At 44.8% G+C, this 22,283-nt stretch overlaps 1 protein-coding gene across 1 annotated transcript in view; it reads right to left on the bottom strand.

The window, feature by feature from the left end:
• The window catches only part of LOC124545920 (calcium uniporter protein, mitochondrial), a 141,859-nt gene that overhangs the window by 52,673 nt on the left and 66,903 nt on the right, over positions 1 to 22,283 (bottom strand). The window contains exons 2-3 of the mRNA XM_047124881.1: positions 21,029 to 21,205; positions 18,069 to 18,187 (exon numbers count right to left, since the gene is read on the bottom strand). Of these exons, the coding sequence (XP_046980837.1) occupies positions 18,069 to 18,187; positions 21,029 to 21,205 (296 nt within the window). The remainder of the gene's footprint in view (positions 1 to 18,068; positions 18,188 to 21,028; positions 21,206 to 22,283) is intronic.

Here is a 22,283-nt window from a genome sequence, read left to right as displayed (position 1 = left end):
TCCCGGGTTCGAGCGCCGGGCGGGGCACACATTTTCATCTGTCCCCGTTGACGTATGTCAACGCCTGTAAGCAGCTAAGGGTGTTCATTTCATTGTAATTTCATTCTAACGAGCTGCATGGTCACCGATGGTATCTGTTCTGTCGGCCATGTCCGAAAGAACAGATACCATCTTAGTATATATAGCAATATATTGGTTGGATCCTAGACGGCTGGAGAACTGTGGCCTGGTATGAGCTGATGGTAGGATTCGACTGTGGCGCAGACCCCACGAATCCGTCAACAAGGCACTGTCAAGCTGGTGGTGGCTACATTATGGTACGGGCCGCGTTTACATGAAATGGGCCGAGTCCTCTGGTCCAGCTGAACCGATCACTGACTGGAAATGCTATGTTCGGCTACTTGGAGACCATCTGTAGCCGTTCATGGAATTCATATTCTCAAACAACAATGGAATTTTTATGGATGGCAATGCCCCATGTCACCGGGCCACAGCTGTTCGTTACTGGTCTGAACTACCGGGTGATCAAAAAGTCAGTATAAATTAGAAAACTGAATAAATCACGGAATAATGTAGATAAAGAGGTACAAATTGACACACATGCTTGGAATGACATGGGGTTTTATTAGAACCAAAAAAATACAAACGTTCAAAAAATGTCCGACAGATGGCGCTTCATCTGATCAGAATAGCAATAATTAGCATAACAAAGTAAGACAAATCAAAGATGATGTTCTTTACAGGAAATGCTCAATATGTCCACCATCGTTCCTCAACAATAGCTGTAGTCAAGGAATAACGTTGTCAACAGCACTGTAAAGCATGTCCGGAGTTATGGTGAGGCATTGGTGTCGGATGTTGTCTTTTAGCATCCCTACAGATGTCGGTCGATCACGATACAGTTGCGACTTCAGGTACCTCCGAAGCCAATAATCGCACGGACTGAGGTCTGAGGCCAAGCACGACGAAAGTGGCGGCTGAGCACACGATCATCGCCAAACGACGCGCGCAAGAGATTTCACGCGTCTAGCAATATGGGGTGGAGCGCCATCCTGCATAAACATCGTACGTTCCAGCAGGTGTTTATCAGCTAGGCTGGGGATGATGCGATTTTGTAACATATCGGCGTACCTCTCACCCGTCACGGTAGCAGTTACAAAACCAGAATCACGTATTTCCTCGAAGAAAAAAGGCCCAATAACGGTAGATGTGGTAAATCCAACCCATACCGTGACTTTCTCGTTGTGCAATGGAGTTTCCACGACAGTTCTAGGATTTTCGGTAGCCCAAATTCTGCAGTTGTGGGAGTTGACAGACCCTCGGAGCGTGAAATGAGCTTCGTCGGTCCAATCGTCATCTTCCGCCATCTTTTGAAACGCCCACACCGCAAATGCCCTCCGCTTCACTTAGTCGCCAGGTAACAGTTCATGATGCCGATGGATTTATACGGATAGCATCGGAGGGTACGCCTCAGTGCCAACCAAACAGTAGTGTATGGAATGCCGCTGCGACGTGCGACTGCACGAGCGCTGACTTCCCCGTGCATAGACGAACCCGCTACAGTCTCCATTTCTTCCTGAACTGTCTCAGCAGCATTACGCCTTGTCCTCGGTCGGCCACTACGGGGTGTATCGTCTAAACAACCCGTGGCTTCGAAATCATTTTCGACACAGCTGCATTTGTCAACGGACCTCTACCCGTTCGAATCCTCTTACTATGGCGATAGGATCGTAACGCTGAACTAGCACATTCCCTATTCTGATAATAAAGCTTCACTGAAAGCGCCTTCTGCTGGCCGCGGTGGTCTAGCGGTTCTAGGCGCGCAGTCCGGAACCGCGGGACTGCTACGGTCGCAGGTTCTAATCCTGTCTCGGGCATGGATGTGTGTGATGTCCTTAGGTTAGTTAGGTTTAAGTAGTTCTAAGTTCTAGGGGACTGATGACCACAGATGTTAAGTCCCATAGTGCTCAGAACCATTTGAACCATTTGAAAAGCGCCTTTTCAGGTAACGTCAACATGCTGCGACTGCTGGCGCATCTGATTCTCTCTCTCATTACAGCTCCTTTTATATACGATTGTCATGTGCAGTCACTGACGTTTTGTTGTCCAGGGCCAACTTTCGGACATTTTGTGAACCTAGTTTTTTTTTTGATCTAATAAAACCCCATGTCATTCCAAGCATGTGTGTCAATCTTTACCTCTCCATCTACATTATTCCGTGGTTTATTAAGTTTTTATATTTATACCGACTTTTTGATCACCCGGTACATTCTAGACAATTACAATTTGGTCACGCCGATCGCGCGACATGGATCCCATCGAACATCGAGAGGTCAGTCCGAGCAAAAAAAATCCTGTACCGCAACTATGCATGGCTATAGCGGCAGCATGGCTCAATATTTCTACAGAGAACTTCCAACAACTTGTTTTGTCCGTGCCGCGTCGAGTTGCTGCACTACGCCAAATGAGGTCCGACACGATATTAGGAGGTATCCCAGGACTTCTGTCATCTCAGATATTCGTGAAACGAAATTAATAACCAATTAATCAACAGGTGTGCTGTGTTACTGGCACAATTCTGACTTTTCATTACCTCTATTTCGCCAGTATTTAGACCGCGCAGCCGGCCCGTGCGCCTCTCGGTGTCGGAATCGCTACCCGCATCGGAGTCGCTATCTGCGTCGGAATGTGTGTCTTCGCTCGACGTGGCCTGCTCCCACTCACACACCTGCAACAATCCGCGTCTCTCCTCAATCGCCGCGTCTCCCCTCTATCGTCCCGCTTCCCCTCAATCGTCCTCAAACCTCGCGCCCCTCCCTCTCCTCTATCTTCTCGCCGGCGATAGCTGTTTGACAATCTTAGGCCGGTATTACACCATCAAATTGCTTTGTCAAAGATGTGATCAAATATTCGTCAAATATATTTGACAAAGATCTTTGACGTGGCGCTAAAAAGGGGTATTATCACAGTCTAACATAACAGTCGCGACACTGCTGTAAAAGTTGTTACCGTCTGACAGATGGAGCGACACTAGCGCTTCAAGTGGCAGGTAAGGTGAACGTCAGACGCGTCGTAAGCATAATGTTTGTTTGCATCCATCTCCTACGTAATTTCCGAATTATTCGAGTTATTTCCTTGCCTCCAAGAGTTTGTGTATCAGAACGCATATATGTTTCTAAAAGTGATTCTAAAATAAGCGCAAGTATGGACAAAAACCATGAATAGAGTGGCATGCTACAACACATTCGTGAAGAAACACTTGTGACATTGGACAGAATTGCAGCTTACCACGTTGATATCAAAAGAGTATAAACACACATATTCAAATGTGAGAAGCACAGACATGTACCTCTACATGTAAAAGCGATCGACAGCTCGTTTATCGTTCTGTAGGCCTACTGTGTGTGTCATTGCCGCCTGTTGCCACACGTACGACCTTCACCTCTATATTATTCTAACAAGGGAACCTCCCCATCGCACCCCCCTAAGATTTAGTTATAAGTTGGCACAGTGGATAGGCCTTGAAAAACTGAACACAGATCAATCGAGAAAACAGGAAGAAGTTGTGTGGAACTATGAAAAAAAAGCAAAATATACAAACTGAGTAGTCCATGTGTAAGATAGGCAACATCAAGGATGGAGTAGGCTCAGGAGCGCCGTGGTCCCGTGGTTAGCATTAGCAGCTGCGGAACGAGAGGTCCTTTGTTCAAGCCTTCCCTCCAGTATAAAGTTTAATTTTTTATTTTCAGACAATTATCAAAGTTCAGGCACTCACACATAATCAACTTCGCTCTCCAAAATTCAAAGACATGTTCAGGTCTGCTTGGACATATGCAGGATTTGACGGTCTACACACGGAAAAATTTGAAAACGTTAAAAACATATGAAACTTCCTGGCAGATTAAAACTGTGTGCCCGACCGAGACTCGAACTCGGGACCTTTGCCTTTCGCGGGCAAGTGCTCTACCAACTGAGCTACCGAAGCACGACTCACGCCCGGTACTCACAGCTTTACTTCTGCCAGTAACATATGTTTTGACAGAGCACAGTGAAAACTGTGCGACTGTGAAACTGTTGCACTCATTTGTTGCAGTTTATGTAACAAGCTGTTACGTTTTCATCACTTTTTGGGAGTTGTTATCATATCCACAAGAAAACCTAAATCAGGCAAGGTAGAAGAATCTTTTTTCCCATTCGCCAAGTGTACAAGTTAGGTGGGTCGACAACATATTCCTATCGTGTGACGCACATGCCGTCACCAGTGTCGTATAGAATATATCAGACGTGTTTTCCTGTGGAGGAATCGGTTGACCTACGACCTTGCGATCAAATGTTTTCGGTTCCCATATGAGAGGTACACCCTTTCGCCTACTAATCGCACGGTTTTGCGGTGCGGTCACAAAACACAGACACTAAACTTATTAAAGTGAACAGAGACGTCAATGAACGAACGGACAGATCATAACTTTGCGAAAATAAAGAAAGTACTTTTCACTCGAGGGAAGACTTGAAGCAAGGACCTCTCGTTCCGCAGCTGCTCACGCTAACCACGGGACCACGGCGCTCCTGAGCCCACACTATCCTCGATGTTGCCTATCTTGCGCATAGACTACTAAGTTTGTATATTTTGCTTTTTTTTCATAGTTCCACACAACTTCTTCCTGTTTTCTCGACTGATCTGTGTTCAGTTTTTCAAGGCCTATCCACCGTGCCAACTTATAACTAAATCTGAGGGGGGTGCGGTGGGGAGGTTCCCTTGTAAGTGGGACAAGCAACTGCCAAATAGTGGGAGAAATATGCTGAAAACATTATAATGAGCTGATTACATTACATTTCACGAAAAACTACATATTCGAATAATTTTCAAACAATCTGTCTGTAGGCACTTTCCTTGTCCCGTAATAGTTTCGCTCGATCTGTACATTCTGACACTTCACACGCTTTTATAAGACACGAACAGCTGCACTTATTCTAACCACTTCATCGCCAAAGCAGGTCTGAGTTGATGTTCACACGAATCTGGCACTGATACATGGAGAGTTGAACTGGCTGCTTCTGTGTCATAGGACTGTTTCACAGCTTTCGATTGAATGTCGAATCTTTGTGGCAGTTACCTCTTAATTGTCAGTTGAGGTGGCTTATTTGGAATGTCAAACAGTGTGGGTACTGCATCCCACACGAGTTTGTTATTGTCTGCGTTCATGAACTGGTTTTGTTCGAAATGTAGCAGACAAAACCTAATATTATTGTACAGGTAAACTGGGTCTTTCTTCATAAAGTCTTCTCGTCTGCTATTAACTAGCCATTTTCTGCTCCTAAAACGAAACATTCATCATTTATACACATATAGTTTGCAAGTGAATCCTGACGATACAGTTTAATAACATGATGGTATATACCTCTCAGGATCCTTAGGAAACCTAAAAAAAGACAGCTGTGGTGTCTTCTTCCTGTTGTTGCTGCAATTTATTGCGCTAAAAACGCTCCCGATGGTAAAAACCATTGTATAAATCAAAATAAATAATCACTATTCGCTTTCACGATCGCGCCGAACTCACAGTTCAACCTACCGGCCGCTTGGGGCGCTGCAGGCAACAAAATCGAGGGGAAGTGTCGCGACTGTTATTACACTGTCGTCATATTTTTCGCCAAAGTTCAAGATGGCTGACAACAACAACTTGTTATTAACTGCAACAGTTGCATGTACCACAATTGCACTGTGTGCATCTGCGGAAGAGAAGCGGGGAAAAAAGAGGAAACGTACCTGGGTGAAGCCGTGGGTTTTACGAAGACACAATATAAGCATTCATCAAAACTTGTTACCTGAGCTTATAGTGGAGGACGTCAAGTCGTACATCAATTACTTAAGCATGGATGAGCATACATTTCTGTATGTGCTCAGTGAAGTGTATCCTCATATCACAATGCACAATACTCACTTAAGAACTGCTATATCTGCAGAAGACAGGCTCACTGTAACACTCCGATTCCTTGCTACAGGAGAGGGTTAGGTTAGGTCAGGTCTCCAATCTTCTTAATCTATTTTTGTATTCAGGGTGCCTCACGTTGTAAAGCGCCTCATCATTATACATCTCTATTAATATTGTAGTTGTCGGTACACACCAATTGTATTTACCGGCAATGTTTATAAAAACTCTACAGATGACAGACGCTGCAGCGATGCTAGCGCTCCACGTGGTAACATGTCACATTGCAGTGAACAGAAGACAAGCGACTTCTTTGATCAAATCTACAGAGAGGCCCTAGATTTGATCAAATATTTGACAAAGTTCCCTATTACACCATCAAATTTCTTTGACAAAGATATTTGACAAAGAAATTTGATACTGTAATACCGGCCTTAAACCTCACAAGTCGCGTAGTAATAGGCGTGCAGACGATGGTAGCACACTGTCACTATCGCCTAGACCCTAGAGGGAACTGCAAGGCTGACCCCTTAGATCTTCAAAGCGTCAATCAATTTCCAACACTGCTCTGAAGAGTCGCAAGCTAATGTGTGCTACCCTTGTAAGCACACGTAATATCGCTGTCTGCCCCGCGGCAGTTCTTATAATCGCGTCTCCGGAGAGCGCAGTAGCCGAGAATCTTGATTCAGTTTGCGCGATGCGTGCCAAGTGCAGTGCCAACGTCATGGCAGCAAAACCCGATTTGGGTATTTTGATTAAGTAAGTCTTTACCTCTGAAGTAGCTGCTTCACATCAGTGTTGACTGCTCGGTTATAGTGAATTACTTGAGTGGCGAATCTTTCGAACTCGTGAGTCATGCAGGGAGTCAACAATCAGCCGCCACGCGACCCTTGTGCTACCAACAGCGTCAACTTGATCAAATCTGAGTGGGTATTTTAAGTGGAAGAGAGACATATAATCCGTCGGACTAAATTTCACGAGTGGAATTACTTTTCGTTCGCTTATCGTGCTGCAAATTCTTCATCACCCGCGTCACCAACAATCATGCGCACGCTGGTGAAAACAATTGGTATCACTGCTAAGAGGAATAATTGATAATTTCTGAGAACAGTGCCACCCATCAAAACCTATAATACCCTATTCGAACATGAAATGTTACACGATTGTGCTTCAAATAATCGAACTAACACTTCGACGTCAGCATACTTCTAACAGACCACGTGGTCGACTGCCAATTGATGATTACGGACAGGATATGAAAATATCAGATGTGAACAGTTCGGCGAAATTCACAGAGTTTCGGTAACAGAATATACCTGTATCACACAGGGTAACTTTGGACTTCATTGGGTGAGTGCTTCCCAAACACACGAGTAATAAATGAACGTTACAGGATTGGCTCCAGATGGCGCGACAGCTGCAACAGTATAACAGCCAGTGGGGAAAGAGGCACGGGCAATTTAGGCGAGCGGTCGTAATGTATTCAATCCAAGTGCCTGTGTTTTATGTGACTTCGTGCAGCATCAGTGTGAGAGAATTTATTTAGTTTGATTCCCAGCGATGTTACATCCTGTTTTCATGAGCAGTTATATGGTATTTTGACTCCAATTTCTTATGAGCAAACCGATTTCGTATTCAAGTAGCGGACATCTTGATAGCCGGCAAACGGAATTTGTAGGTTCTCCTTCCTCAACCCTGAGTCCGCTTGCCTATTCATTCCTTGAAGCAGAACACATTTTCCCCAGACATCCACGCTCATTAAACTAGCGATGCAAAAGCAACCAAAATGGGAAAAAAATTTACAGGGTTGGCATAAATGACTTCAAAGCGCTGTTTACCGACAAGTATACGACGTGCAAAGAAGGGTGATACATGAAAAGACAGATTCACTCACCAAGCTTATAAAGTCCGCATCGTGTCTCGCGTGCAAGTTGGATGGCAGATCTGTGACAGCACTCTTCAAGCTGACGGTAGTACATTTTGTGTGTTACGAGGGGCATTCAGTAAGTAATGAAACATATTTTTATCTGAAAGCAGGTTCGTTTTATTCAGAATTCCATTCAGCCATCTTATTTTCACCTCTTTCTACAAAACCCTGTTTTTCAACATAATCTCTGTTCAGTGCGGCAGCCTTACACAAACTTACTGGCAGAGCCAGTATGTCCATGTGATATCATTCTACTGATCGACGTGGGATCCAACATCCTGCTGCATCACTAACCTCCCCATTATCCACGTACTACACTACTGGCCATTAAAATTGCTACGCCAAGAAGAAATGCAGATAATAAACGGGTATTCATTGGACAAATATAGTATACTAGAACTCACATGTGGTTACATTTTCACGCAATTTGGGTGCATAGATCCTGAGAATTCAGTACCCGGAACAACCACCTTTGGCCGTAATAACGGCCTTGATACGCCTGGGAATTGAGTCAAACAGAGCTTGGATGGCGTGTACAGGTACAGCTGCCCATGCAGCTTCAACACGATACCACAGTTCATCAAAAGTAGTGACTGGCGTATTATGAAGAGCCAGTAGCTCAGCCACCACTGACCAGACGTTTTCAATTGGTGAGAGATCTGGAGAATGTGCTAGCCAGGGCAGCAGTCGAACATTTTCTGTATCCAGAAAGGCCCGTACAGGACCTGCAACATGTGGTCGTGCATTATCCTGCTGAAATGTAGGGTTTCGCGGGGGTCGAATGAAGGGTAGAGCCACGGGTCGTAACACATCTGAAATGTAACGTCCACTGTTCAAAGTGCCGTCAATGCGAACAAGAGCTGATCGAGACGTGTGACCAATGGCATCCCATACCATCACGCCACGCGATACGCCAATATGGCAATGACGAATACACGCTTCCAATGTGCGTTCAGCGCGATGTCGCCAAACACGGATGCGAGCATCATGATGCTGTACACAGAACCTGGATTCATCCGAAAAAAAGGACGTTTCGCCATTCGTGCACCCACGTTCGTCGTTGAGTACACCATCGCAGGCGCTCCTGCCTGTGATGCGGCGTCAAGGGTAACCGCAACCATGGTCTCCGAGCTGATAGTCCATGCTGCTGCAAACGTCGTCGAACTGTTCGTGCAGATGGTTGTCGTCTTGCAAACATCCCCATCTGTTGGGTCAGGGATCGAGACGTGGCTGCACGATCCGTTATAGCCATGCGGATAAGATGCCTGTCATCTCGACTGCTAGTGATACGACGCCGTTGGGATCCAGCACAGCGTTCCGTATTACCCTCCTGAACCCACCGATTCCATATTCTGCTAACAGTCATTGGATCTCGACCAACGCGAGCAGCAATGTAGCGATACGTTTAACCGCAATCGCGATAGGCTACAATCCGACCTTTATCAAAGTCGGAAACGTGATGGTACGCATTTCTCCTCCTTACACGAGGCATCACAACAACGTTTCACCAGGAAACGCCGGTCAACTGCTGTTTGTGTATGAGAAATCGGTTGGAAACTTTCCTCATGTCAGCACGTTGTAGGTGTCACCACCGGCGCCAACCTTGTGTGAATGCTCTGAGAAGCTAATCATTTACATATCACAGCATCTTCTCCCTGTCGGTTAAATTTCGCGTCTGTAGCACGTCATCTTCGTGGTGTAGAAATTTTAATGGCCAATAGTGTATTTCCTGCGGAGTGAATCCTTAATTGGGTCATAGAGATGGAAGTCGGAAGGTGCGAGAGCCGAGGAACCCACCGGGCACAAACCTTTGAGTACCCCATCTGGTGGACACGTGTCAACACTACCAACAGAGACGTACAGTTGTGCAGCGAGGTGTTTGTTAGTGATTCAAATGGTTCAAATGGCTCTGAGCACTAAGGGACTTAACATCTACGGTCATCAGTCCCCTAGAACTTTGAACTACTTAAACCTAACTAACCTAAGGACATCACACACATCCATGCCCGAGGTAGGATTCGAACCTGCGACCGTAGCAGTCGCGCGGCTCCGGACTGAGCGCCTAGAACCGCTAGACCACCAAGGTCGGCTTTCCAGGTCTCCGTAGACGTTCTGCAAGCGTCTGTAAATATCTGCGCTACTTTAGTTTTCCGCCAAAAGAAACTCAATGACAGCTCTCTGCTCAGTTACAGACGCCATTTTGAAGGCTACGTATAGCTAGGGTGACCAGATGCAATTGTTTAAAAAGGAGGACAAACAGCTTCAAAAAGGAGGACAAAGGAAGAAAAAAAGAGGACACATCAAACGGGTCAACTGCAGATGAGGATACCACCCGTCAGCTTTGGACAAGTCACGTGACTGCCGGGAATTACCGGTAAAACTAGTAGTTAACTGTTACTGATGGTCAGGTGGTGGTTAACTGAGCGATACAAAAATAATTAAAAACATTGATTGTGGGACAGTGTGGCGTCAATTGTTTTGTTATGTCAACAACAAGAAATTGTTTACAAAGCGAAAAACGTAAGACCATTCACCTTCCTTCATTCGACGCACCACTACCAACATCTACAATTCTAGAAGCAGTTGACGACATGTAAACTGCACTTTAACCTGCCGAATACAAATAAATTGAATGACTATGAAACAATGAAATAAAACCATGACAGTTAATCTGTAGAGTTATTTCTTACCTTCACTGGCCACTGAGACGTACGTTTCAGCTCCACATATCTTACATTCCGCTTCAAATTCATTTCTCCCTTTGTTAAAGCCGGATATTTGCAGGAAATTACATCAGAAAATGGACACTTTCGTTTAGGCATAGCCAAATATTTTACGTAACTCACTCGGTTAAAAATTCCACTCACAAATCACACGTGCACTACAGGAAGCCAAGCCAATACAAAGCGTAGATACAAAACGAAAATTTTAAATAATTGATATTTGCATTCGCTTATAGGTAGATCAACGATAACATCGACGATCCTTGTGGCACCTACTAACACCGCCTTCGTGCGTGTTTATCACGAAGGCTGTGCCAATAGTTAAAGTATTTAAGAAAATAGCAAGAGAACGGGACGAATTGTAAATTTAACTGTATTACGCTCAACTTTGCGAAAAAGCCGGACACTGTAAAAATCCGCCCGGACCCCGGACAAAGAGCTAAAAAGGAGGACATGTCCGGATTAATCCGGACGTCTGGTCACCCTACGTGTAGCACCGCCACCAATCGGAACTACAAGAAACTATAGAGGTTGGTTGACTCGGGGAGGGGACCAAATAACGTGGTCATCGGTTTCATTAGATTAGGGAAGGATGGGGAAAGAATTCGGCGGTTCCCCTGTAAAGGAACCGTCCCGGCATTTGCCTCAAACGATTTAGGGAAATCACGGAAAACCTAAATCAGGATGGCCGGACGCGGCGCTCGGTAAACTGTAGAGACTGAAGCGGGAATATTCCAGCACGCACCACAACAAATTCCGCTTTTTTTTCACCCGAAATTGGTCGAGAAAAAATTTGTTGCATTACTTATAGAACGCCCCTCGTAGAACATGCTAAGTGTTCGTCGGTTACGAGCGTTCATCGTGCATCCGCACGCAAATATGGAAAAGCTGCATCCGGTCACCAGAGCATTTTGCGTTGGTTTCGCCGGTTTTGTGATACTGGTTGTCTGTGTAATGGGAAAATCACGGAACGACCGTGTGTCTCAGAAGAAATCGTGGAGCGCGTCAGAGTTTCAAACCGTTCCGTTTGCAACTGTTACGGCACCTGACTTCAGTTGAATGTGCCCGCCGATAGGAGCTCTGTACCCGAATGCAGCAAACTAAGGAAGATGACGATTTCGCGGGGACATTAATATTCAGCGGTGAGGCGACATTTCATCTGTCGGGAAATGTGAGCGGTCACAGTGTGAGAGTGCGGGGTACTGAATATCGGTATTTCCAAGTTGATATGAATGGCGCTCTCTAAAAAGTGAACGGCTTCAGTGCCGTATCCAAGACAAAAGTGTATGGTTCAGATTTCTTCATCGAGCACAAGGTGATTGGTCCTACGTACCTGGAAATGTTGCAGTTATGTTGTTGTCGCAACTGACTGCTGACTCTTCGAGTGTCAACTGGACGGGGCTCCACTTCACTGGAGCATAACCGTCCGCACCTCTGTCAACAGAGAACTGTCACGTCGCTGGATAGGCGCGCTGAACTGGTTGATGTCCCTCTGTTCTCATGGCCCCTCCAGGCCGCCACATCATATGTATGTGCTTTCCTCCTTTGAGGCCATGTTAAGGGCAAGTTTGTGGACTCCCAGTGCCAAAAACTCCGCGAGAGTTACAGGAACGCATCAATGCAGCTGAGACGAACATTACTGAAAACATGGTAGCGAACGTATGGGCGGAACTGGATTACCTTTTGGATGTGTGCCGGGTATCCAAGGGTGCACTCATTGTACTCACCTGGTGAGTGACGTGTCTTTTCATGTATCGCTCGTCTTTCTACGTCGTCTGCTTTTAAATAAACTCTATTTTGAACCCGACGAATCATTTAGGCTAACATGTATTACTGTACCTCTTTTCTTTGTTTCATTGTCACGGAAAGGTAATTGATACACAGGGCGTTACAAAAAGGTACGGCCAAACTTTCGGGAAACATTCCTCACACACAAAGAAAGAAAATATGTTACGTTGACACGTGCCCGGAAACGCTTACTTTCCATGTTAGAGCTCATTTTATAACTTCTCTTCAAATCACATTAATCATGGAATGGAAACACACAGCAACAGAACGTACCAACGTGACTTCAAACACTTTGTTGCACGAAATGTTCAAAATGTCCTCCGTTAGCGAGGATACATGCATCCACCCTCCGTCGCATGGAATCCCTGATGCGCTGATGCAGCCCTGGCGAATGGCGTATTGTGTCACAGCCGTCCACAATACGAGCACGAAGAGTCTCTACATTTGGTACCGGGGTTGCGTAGACAAGAGCTTTCAAATGCCCCCACAAATGAAAGTCAAGAGGGTTGAGGTCAGGAGAGCGTGGAGGCCATGGAATTGGTCCGCCTCTACCAATCCATCGGTCACCGAATCTGTTGTTGAGAAGCGTACGAACACTTCGACTGAAATGTGCAGGAGCTCCATCGTGCATGAACCACATGTTGTGTAGTACTTGTAAAGGCACATGTTCTAACAGCATAGGTAGAGTATCCCGCATGAAATCATGATAACGTGCTCCATTGAGCGTAGGTGGAAGAACATGGGGTCCAATCAAGACATCACCAACAATGCCTGCCCAAACGTTTATAGAAAATCTGTGTTGATGACGTGATTGCACAATTGCGTGCGAATTCTCGTCAGCCCACACATGTTGATTGTGAAAATTTACAATTTGATCACGTTGGAATGAAGCCTCATCCGTAAAGAGAACATTTGCACTGAAATGAGGATTGACACATTGTTGGATGAACCATTCGCAGAAGTGTACCCGTGGAGGCCAATCAGCTGCTGATAGTGCTTGCAGACGCTGTACATGGTACGGAAACAACTGGATCTCCCGCAGCACTCTCCATACAGTGACGTGGTCAACGTTACCTTGTACAGCAGCAACTTCTCTGACGCTGACATTAGGGTTATCGTCAACTGCACGAAGAATTGCCTCGTCCATTGCAGGTGTCCTCGTCGATCTAGGTCTTCCCCAGTCGCGAGTCATAGGCTGGAATGTTCCGTGCTCCCTAAGACGCCGATCAATTGCTTCGAAAGTCTTCCTGTCGGGACACCTTCGTTCTGGAAATCTGTCTCAATACAAACGTACCGCGTCACGGCTATTGCCCCGTGCTAATCCATACATCAAATGGGCATCTGCCAACTCCGCATTTGTAAACATTGCACTGACTGCAAAACCACGTTCGTGATGAACACTAACCTGTTGATGCTACGTACTGATGTGCTTAATGCTAGTACTGTAGAGCAATGGGTCGCATGTCAACACAAGCACCGAAGTCAACATTACCTTCCTTCAACTGGGCCAACTGGCGGTGAATCGAGGAAGTACAGTACGTACTGACGAAAGTAAAATGAGCTCTAACATGGAAATTAAGCGTTTCCGGACACATGTCCACATAACATCTTTTCTTTATTTGTGCGTGAGGAATGTTTCCTGAAAGTTTGGCCGTACCTTTTTGTAACACCCTGTATCTTTCCTCAGATCTGATCGACAATTTAACCTCTCCTACCCATGTATGGTGCGCAGTCTTAAATGTAAAAAAAAAAGAAAGAAAAAAAACACTGAGTGGGTGGGTGTTGCATTGTAATAGTTGTCTTCTGGAGCGGTATTTGGCGGAGTGGACCGTAACTGTCAAGGCAGTGGTTGAGGGAGGGTTGGCTAAGGTAAACAGTGACCGGGTGGACGCGAGAATTTTCTCCGCGGGTCCATGAAGAAATGGCTGAGGAATCAGACAAGACACACTGGGGAGGAGAGGGGGGGGGGGGGGGTTACAGTGAACGAAACATAAGATACGAAAATTGAATTTTCATGGAAACTACGCTACATACAAACGTGATGCGTTAAAACCAAACACCATAAAAATCATATCTATGATGTGAGCTGCTTGTATCTAAGCATGTTTGTGCGTTAAGTATTAAGAAAGTTACAACTGTTTTTAATTACGAATATTATGCTGGACAATAGAAAATAATAACGATTACACAGTTGGAGAGATCATATCGCGTGAAGTATCAAATGAAAGTTGTCCACAACAGCAAACACAACAGCCCACTTCCCAAATCCCGATTGTATCTCAAAAGTTGCAGACAGATCGATAATAGATCGATATGAAAATATGCCACAGCCATAAATCCTCCACAAGTCACACGTCATATGAAGGAAACATGAGTTACCTAGTTCCTCCCATAATCATACCAGGTAATGACTACCTACAATTAGCTTTTAGATATACTTTAAATGAGTATTTGTGAAAATGGTCATTAATGAAAGTTGTATAAAACATGAATAACAAAATTATCCAGGCGTGAGTAGGACTCGCGCGCTCAAGAATTCCGCACAAACTTAATTACGTATACCGACAAGTCATGTATTCTGAGAATCGAGAATCTCGGCGATTTTTGTCTGTTATCGACATTAATAGTGACAAGATATCGGTTCAAGGCATTCCACCACTTTAGAGAATGTTTTAATTTCAAGTCTGAAGTCGAGTACCAAGTGACAAAACAGATGTTCTTTTCGTGTGATATAATTACAAATTAAAAATTCTCTCATTTTTACCTTTACTTTTACTGTGAAATCTATTTTCTCGCCACATTTAATGATTCTACATCAAGGGGAAGTAACCTATAGATTTTAATGAGCGAGTTAGCGAGTATCAAAATACGTGACATGAATGGCAGCATCTCTCGACTGCACTGACTTAATAAGCTTAACAATTTTTACACCACCAAAGGATTGTAGACTATAGACATTTCAACTTGATACGTCGACCTGTTTTTGAGAAAAAAATGGTTTAACAGAAGGACGGACAGACAGACGGACTGGTAACAAAAAAATTTTCCCTGTGGTATAATTACAAATTCACAATTTTCGAATTTTTTTCCTTTTGCTTGTACAATGAAACCTTACTCCATGCCACATTTCATGATTCTAGATCAACGGGAAGAACCTTGTTGGTCCTGAAGGGTGAGTATGCGAGTATTACATTTTCTGTAACGCAAATGGCCGTATTTTTTGGCTGCATTGACTTAGAAGCTTCACATTTTTAACATTGCCAAGGGGCCGCAGACGATAATATGTGACATAACTTTCAGATTGATAACTTTACGCGTTCCTGTGAAGAAGGGTTCTAACAGTCGGACAGACAGACAAGAGACATACGGGCAATAAGGTGACCCTATAAGGGTTCATGTTTTACCAACTGACATACGGAACCAAGAAAACCAAAACACAAGTGTGAACTGAGATGTATCTAGACGGTAGAAGGACCCTCTTTCTTCAGGCTGGCCAAATGTATTTTGCAATTTTAATGTAATTATCTCCTATTTGTTACAGACGTAAGCGTGTTTATGAATTTTGCTAATAACATACGTAATACTATGTTGTTTTTGCGATGAGAAGTCCCAAATGACCGTAATAATTGTAGGCGTCCCAAGATGGATGGTGAATATTCAGGAATATGACAAGAATGATCATTCTAAGCAAGAGAGTCCAACAAACATGGGCTGAAGAACGCATACCTGAAGACCTATCAGCACTTGTTCTGCTTCGATCCTCTGAAACACATCTCTTCTTCTGCAGGCTCTTTACGTACTATATTTGCAGAGGCAGTAGTACGGACCAAAACAAGAAAAAAACTGTCCAGTAAACATGGGCTGCAAAGTGCATATGTTACGAGCTATGAGCACTTGTCCATCTTCGTTACTGAGGCACGCATCTTTTTTACTAGGTAAGTGCTCATACTGCTTACGGTATTCATCTCATTGCCATATTTGCTAGACACTTTTTTCTTGTTTTGGTCCATACTACCTCCTAAAATATGGAAACCAAAGAGCGAACTACCTGAAGTGCCAGCTCCTTCGCATGAAACCCGCATTGACGACATTAACCTCTTAAGGACCGACGTGTTACAGCTGAATATACAGCAAAAACAGTTGCAGTAAGTGTTGGCACTGTTTACAACGTTATCAGTGATAAGCTCAAGTACAGCAAAACAATTGGAAGGTGGGTACTTAAAAAGTTGCTCCAAAGCACAAGGAAATAAGACTCTGAGTGGGTACAGACTTGAAAGAACGCTATGAAATGGAAGGTGACCCTTTTCCATACAAGATTTTAACGTGTGATGGAATTTGGGTTCATCATTTTGAGTCCAAAGGACAAAGCATGGAAAGGAAGCAAAGGAATTCACAACACAACCATCAGCGGGAAAAGGCGTGTTGCCCGTCTTTTTAATTATTTGGAAGATCGGCATTCAAGAAACAGTCTCTACTACCCAGACATGCAGAAGAACAAAATAAAACTAGCAATGAGAGAAAAACGTCGCGGATAAAAAAAGGGTTGATATGTACTAAACGACAATACTCGCCCTCACACCGCCCAGCTGAACTCCGGAAACCACTAGAAAAATGTGTTGGAAGGTGCTGCTTCATCCTCCCTACAGCTCAGATTTCGCTCCCTCGGATTTTCATTTCTTTGGTCCACTCAAGGAGGAAAAATGTTCAGCAACAACGAGGAGGCCACAGAATTAGTGGGAAAAGTGGCTCGAACAACAAGTCAAAGACTTCTTCGCATCATGCATAAAAAAACCAGTTCATTGTTGAGACAACTGTATTAATATCGGCCGGGGCAGAAGTAGTAAAAGTTTCATTTTGTACCAATCCACAGTTTTTTTTCTATATCAGTTCGCCTTTTTAATTACAAAATGTCCCTGTTAACTGAAGAAGGGACGAAGAGATCAAGAGCAAATGAAGACATTAAAAATGGCTCTGAGCACTATGGGACTTAACTTCTGAGGTCATCAGTCCCCTAGACTTAGAACTACTTAAACCTAACTAACCTAAGGACATCACACACATCCATGCCCGAGGCAAATTCGAACCTGCGACCGTAGCGGTCGCGCGGTTCCAGACTGAAGCGCCTAGAACCGCTCGGCCAAACCGGCCGGCCCAATATGTGTTTGAATATGAAAAAAACGCAGGTTGAAGTTAAATGGGCGTATTAAAAGAAAGGAACAACTTGATTAACGAGACATGTTGTGGAATTCTCGGGAAATCACAGTAAACCAAAAGACGAAACAATACAACGGAACGGTTTACTAAAAAAAAAAAATCAATAAATAAGTAGATAAAATAAAAAAGACTTTACAGCTGCCGGGCGATACGGGACAGAGTTGCTGCGTTACGCGAGCAACTCTTGTTTGCACGTCTGTAGCCGTCTGCCAATACACAAGCAACCAGCAGGCGGCTCCGTTATTTTTAACACTGAACTAAAGCTACCGGAGTCACAGAGGCGGTAACACTACGTAGCATCAATTACTCAGTTTACAGTCAAAACCACGCCTTGCTTAGGTCAAAACGCTTAGCAAAACCAAGCTCTCAGAATCTTTTGATCAACACTTTGTGCAACTTGGGATAAAGAAACACGGATTTATCGTTGGAGAGTGACTCACCACTCCCAGAGGTCGTGCAGAAGTGTGTGCAGAGACATGCTGTACTTACTTTGGTTAGTCTCTCCTGCCGGGGCGTGTTCACCACGTAGACGCTGTCGTTGACGATGAGTTTGAAGTCGTTTTCCATCAGCACTTCTATGGTGTTGGACGAGGCTATCCGGACGTCATCTGCGCAGATACAGAAAATATACTGACTCATCTGTTCATCTACTCCGAAAAATTAGCTATACTGAAGATTGGTGGCAGTTGCACCAGCAGCATCAACATCAACAGCAACAACACAGAGCGAGTAATTCCACTGGAGCGAAAGCGGACCCCATGCTCAAATGGCTCTAAGCACTATGGGACTTAACATCTGAGGTCATCAGTCCCCTAGACTTAGAACTACTTAAACCAACAACCTAAGGACACCACATACATCCATGCCCGAAGCAGGATTCGAACTTGCGACCGCAGCAGCAACGCGGTTCCGGACTGAAGAGCCTAGAACCGCTCGGCCACACCGGCCCGCTCGGATCCCATGTTCAGCATACCTGGTCTGGTTGGGCTCTGCCTCTGCGACACCACATCTGGTTCACAGAAGCTCTCCTGCAAAACTTGCAGAACTAGCACTCCTGAAAGGAAGAATATTGCGGAGACATGGCTTAGCCATAGCCTGGGGTATGTTTCCAGAATGAGATTTTCACTCTGCAGCGGAGTGTGCGCTGATATGAAACTTCCTGGCAGATTAAAACTGTGTGCCGGACCGAGACGCAAACTCGTTACCTTTGCCTTTCGCAGGCAAGTGCTCTACCATCTTCAACTTTCGCAGAAGAGTTTCTGTGAAGTTTGGAAGGTAGGAGACGGGGTACTGGCAGAACTGAAGCTGTGAGGACGGGTCGTGAGTCGTGCTTGGGTAGCTCAGATGGTAGAGCAGTTGCCGGCGAAAGGCAAAGGTCCCAAGTTCGATTCTCAGTCCGGCACACAGTTTTAATCTGCCAGGAAGTTTCAAACGGAAACTTATTGATCACCTCCTATAAAAGTATTTCGTGATTTACACAGTCAAATGCCTCTGACAGGTCAGTAAATACAAAATAAACGGGACACTGTGTAATCTACTAGGTCTACAACTTTGCTTCCGCCATTTTTTCTCGAAGTCCGGGGCTTTGTTGTGAAAAACTTACAACAAAATTACGATTCATAGTACTGCCAATCACTGGCCAATGCATTCTTCCATCTTTTGGATAGCATACGAATCCCGTGGCCGAAGAAATGGGCGTCTTTTGTGGGGATCCATGAATCGATTCCATTTTGCACTTGTTCATATGATCGGAAGTGCTGCTCAAGCCAGACTGTATGCCACTGGCCGAGAAAGGGGGTAGTCAGAGAGAGCAACATATGGAGAATGCGGCGGCAGGGATAGGACTTCTCATTTCAACGTTCCATGTATATTTTGACGGGTTTTGCGACTTGGGGTCGAGCACTGACCTGCTGCAAAATTACCTTTACGTGTCTATCGCTGTATTGTGGCCGTTTGTGTTTCAGTGCTGGGCTCGAACGCATCAACTGCTTTCGATACTGATGTCCTGTAACTGTCTTCGTCTGTTTCAGTAGCTACGAAAGCGTTCTGTCTTCCCCCGCCATGCCAGTCTTCGACATCAAAATCACCGTTCTTAAGGCGTTGAAAACTTTCTATGCACGTTCTTGCACTAATAGTTCCCTTACCAGTGGTCTTACCTGCATTTTAAGAGCATCACCCGCAGATTTCTTCATGTTAAGGCAGAAAATTAAAACTTCCCGCAAATGGCGAGAAATGGGTACGCAAGTTGACGTACTTAATCGAGAATACCCTTATGATGCAATCACAAATCGACTAATATTTTTATGACATTATGTTTACAGATGCCTAAGCTTATTGTATTACACCTATGACCAACCACCTGAACCCCACTTGGCGCTACTGCCGTCTATTTCAAAACGACGGAAGCAAAGTTGTAGACCTAATATATTTAAATTGTAAGTAGGCTGTTTAGGTTTTTTTATTGGTAATGCGACGTAGCGCTCTGTATGAAAATCACTGGCTGTGCTGTATGCAGTCTGTGGCTGATTTGCATTGTTGTTTGCTATTGTAGTGTTGGGCAGTTGGCTGTTACCAGCGCGTAGCGTTGCGCAGTTGGAGGTGAGCCGCCCGCAGTGGTGGACGTGGGGAGTGAAATGGCGGAGTTTTGAGAGCGGATGATCTGGACGTGTGTCCATCAGAGACAGTAAATTTGTACGACTGGGGGTCATGAACTGCTATATATATTATGACTTTTGAACACTATTAAGGTAAATACATTGTTTGTTCTCTATCGAAATCTTTCATTTGCTAACTATGCCTATCAGTAGTTAGTGCCTTCATTAGTTTGAATCTTTTATTTAGTTGGCAGTAGTGGCGCTCGCTGTATTGCAGTAGTTCGAGTAACGAAGATTTTTGTGGGGTAAGTGATTCGTGAAAGGTATAGGTTAATGTTAGTCAGGGCCATTCTTTTGTAGGGATTATTGAAAGTCAGATTGCGTTGCGCTAAAAATATTGTGTTTCAGTTTAGTGTTGATCAGAATAAGTAAAGAGAGAAATGTCTGAGTACGTTCTGTTTTGCTCTGCTGTTCGAAAATCAAATAACGTAAGGGGTTTATCATCACAGTAATTCATTAATTTTTTTAAGGGGACGTTTCATAAAATCTGTCAAGTGTCGTGAGAGTTAATAACTTAAGTGGAGATGGGAGACAGGCGGCAGGACAATGATGAGTGCAGGGACGTGAACAGTGAATGCAAAGTAGTGGAAGGGTGGTTGGTATTTAGATGGAAAAGGGGCAGAGGGAGGGGGGGGGGGAGAGGGGGGGAGAGAGAGAGAGAGAAAGAGAGAGAGAGAGAGGATATAACAAAGAGCGGATCTTTTATCTTTTTGTCACGGATTTGTTTAGCACACGCTAGAGCACTGTGGTGACGCTACAAAAGAGGCGTACAGACGCAGCAGGCTGGGTACTGACCGAGGCTGGAGACGGCGACGCGGTCGATGCCGTGGTCCTCGTGTCGCAGCATGGCCAGGAAGTCGCCCACCGTGTTGGAGACGGGCCGCAGCGTGAAGCGGCAGCGCTCACGCCGCGACGGTAGCGGCACCGTCACCTGCGGTAGGCCGCGGTAGTACTCCACCGTCACCTCGCCGGCTGCAACACACAGCGCAGGGGGCGCATTTGACAAGGGCGCAGCCAGTGGAGGCAGCCCGACTAGGGCGGGCACAAAATACCGACTGCTAGACAACATTCCATTACAACTACTGCGGGCCTTGGGGGAGCCAGTCCTGGCAAAACTCTGCCATCTGGTGAGCAATATGTATGAGACAGGCGAAATACCCTCAGACTCCAAGAAGAATACAATAATTCCAATCCCAAAGAAAGCAGGTGTTGACAGATGTGAAAATCACCGAACAATCAGTTTAATAAGTCACGGGTGCAAAATACTAACGCGAATTCTTTACAGACGAATGGAAAAACTGGCAGAAGCCGACCTCGGGGAAGATCAGTTTGGATTCCGTGGAAATATTGGAACACGTGAAGCAATACTGACCCTACAACTTATTTTAGAAGCTAGATTAAGGAAAGGCAAACCTACGTTTGAAGCATTTGTAGACTTAGAGAAAGCTTTTGACAATGTTGACTGGAATACTCTCTTTCAAACTCTGAAGGTGGCAGGGGTAAAATACAGGGAGCGAAAGGCTATTTACAATTTGTACAGAAACCAGATGGTAGTTATAAGAGTCGAAGAGCATGAAGGGGAAGCAATGGTTGGGAAGGGAGTGAGACAGGGTTGTAGCCTCTCCCCGACGCTATTCAATCTGTATATTGAGCAGGCAGTAAAGGAAACAAAAGAAAAGTTCGGAGTAGGTATTAAAATGCACGGAGAAGAAATAAAAACTTTGAGGTTCGCCGATGACATTGTAATTCTGTCAGAGACAGCAAAGGACTTGGAAGAGCAGTTGAACGGAATGCATAGTGTCTTGAAAGGAGGGTATAAGATAAACATCAACAAAAGCAAAACGAGGATAATGGAATGTAGTCGAATTAAGTCGGGTGATGCTGAGGGAATTAGATTAGGAAATGAGACACTTAAAGTAGTAAAGGAGTTTTGCTATTTGGGGAGCAAAATAACTGATGATGGTCGAAATAGAGAGGATATAAAATGTAGACTGGCAATGGCAAGGAAACCGTTTCTGAGGAAGAAAAATTTGTTAACATCGAGTATAGA

The sequence above is a fragment of the Schistocerca americana genome, chromosome 8, assembly GCF_021461395.2.
Source record: "Schistocerca americana isolate TAMUIC-IGC-003095 chromosome 8, iqSchAmer2.1, whole genome shotgun sequence".
NCBI classification, from domain to species: Eukaryota; Metazoa; Arthropoda; class Insecta; order Orthoptera; family Acrididae; genus Schistocerca; species Schistocerca americana.
This window is presented reverse-complemented; position numbering and strand designations above follow the sequence as displayed.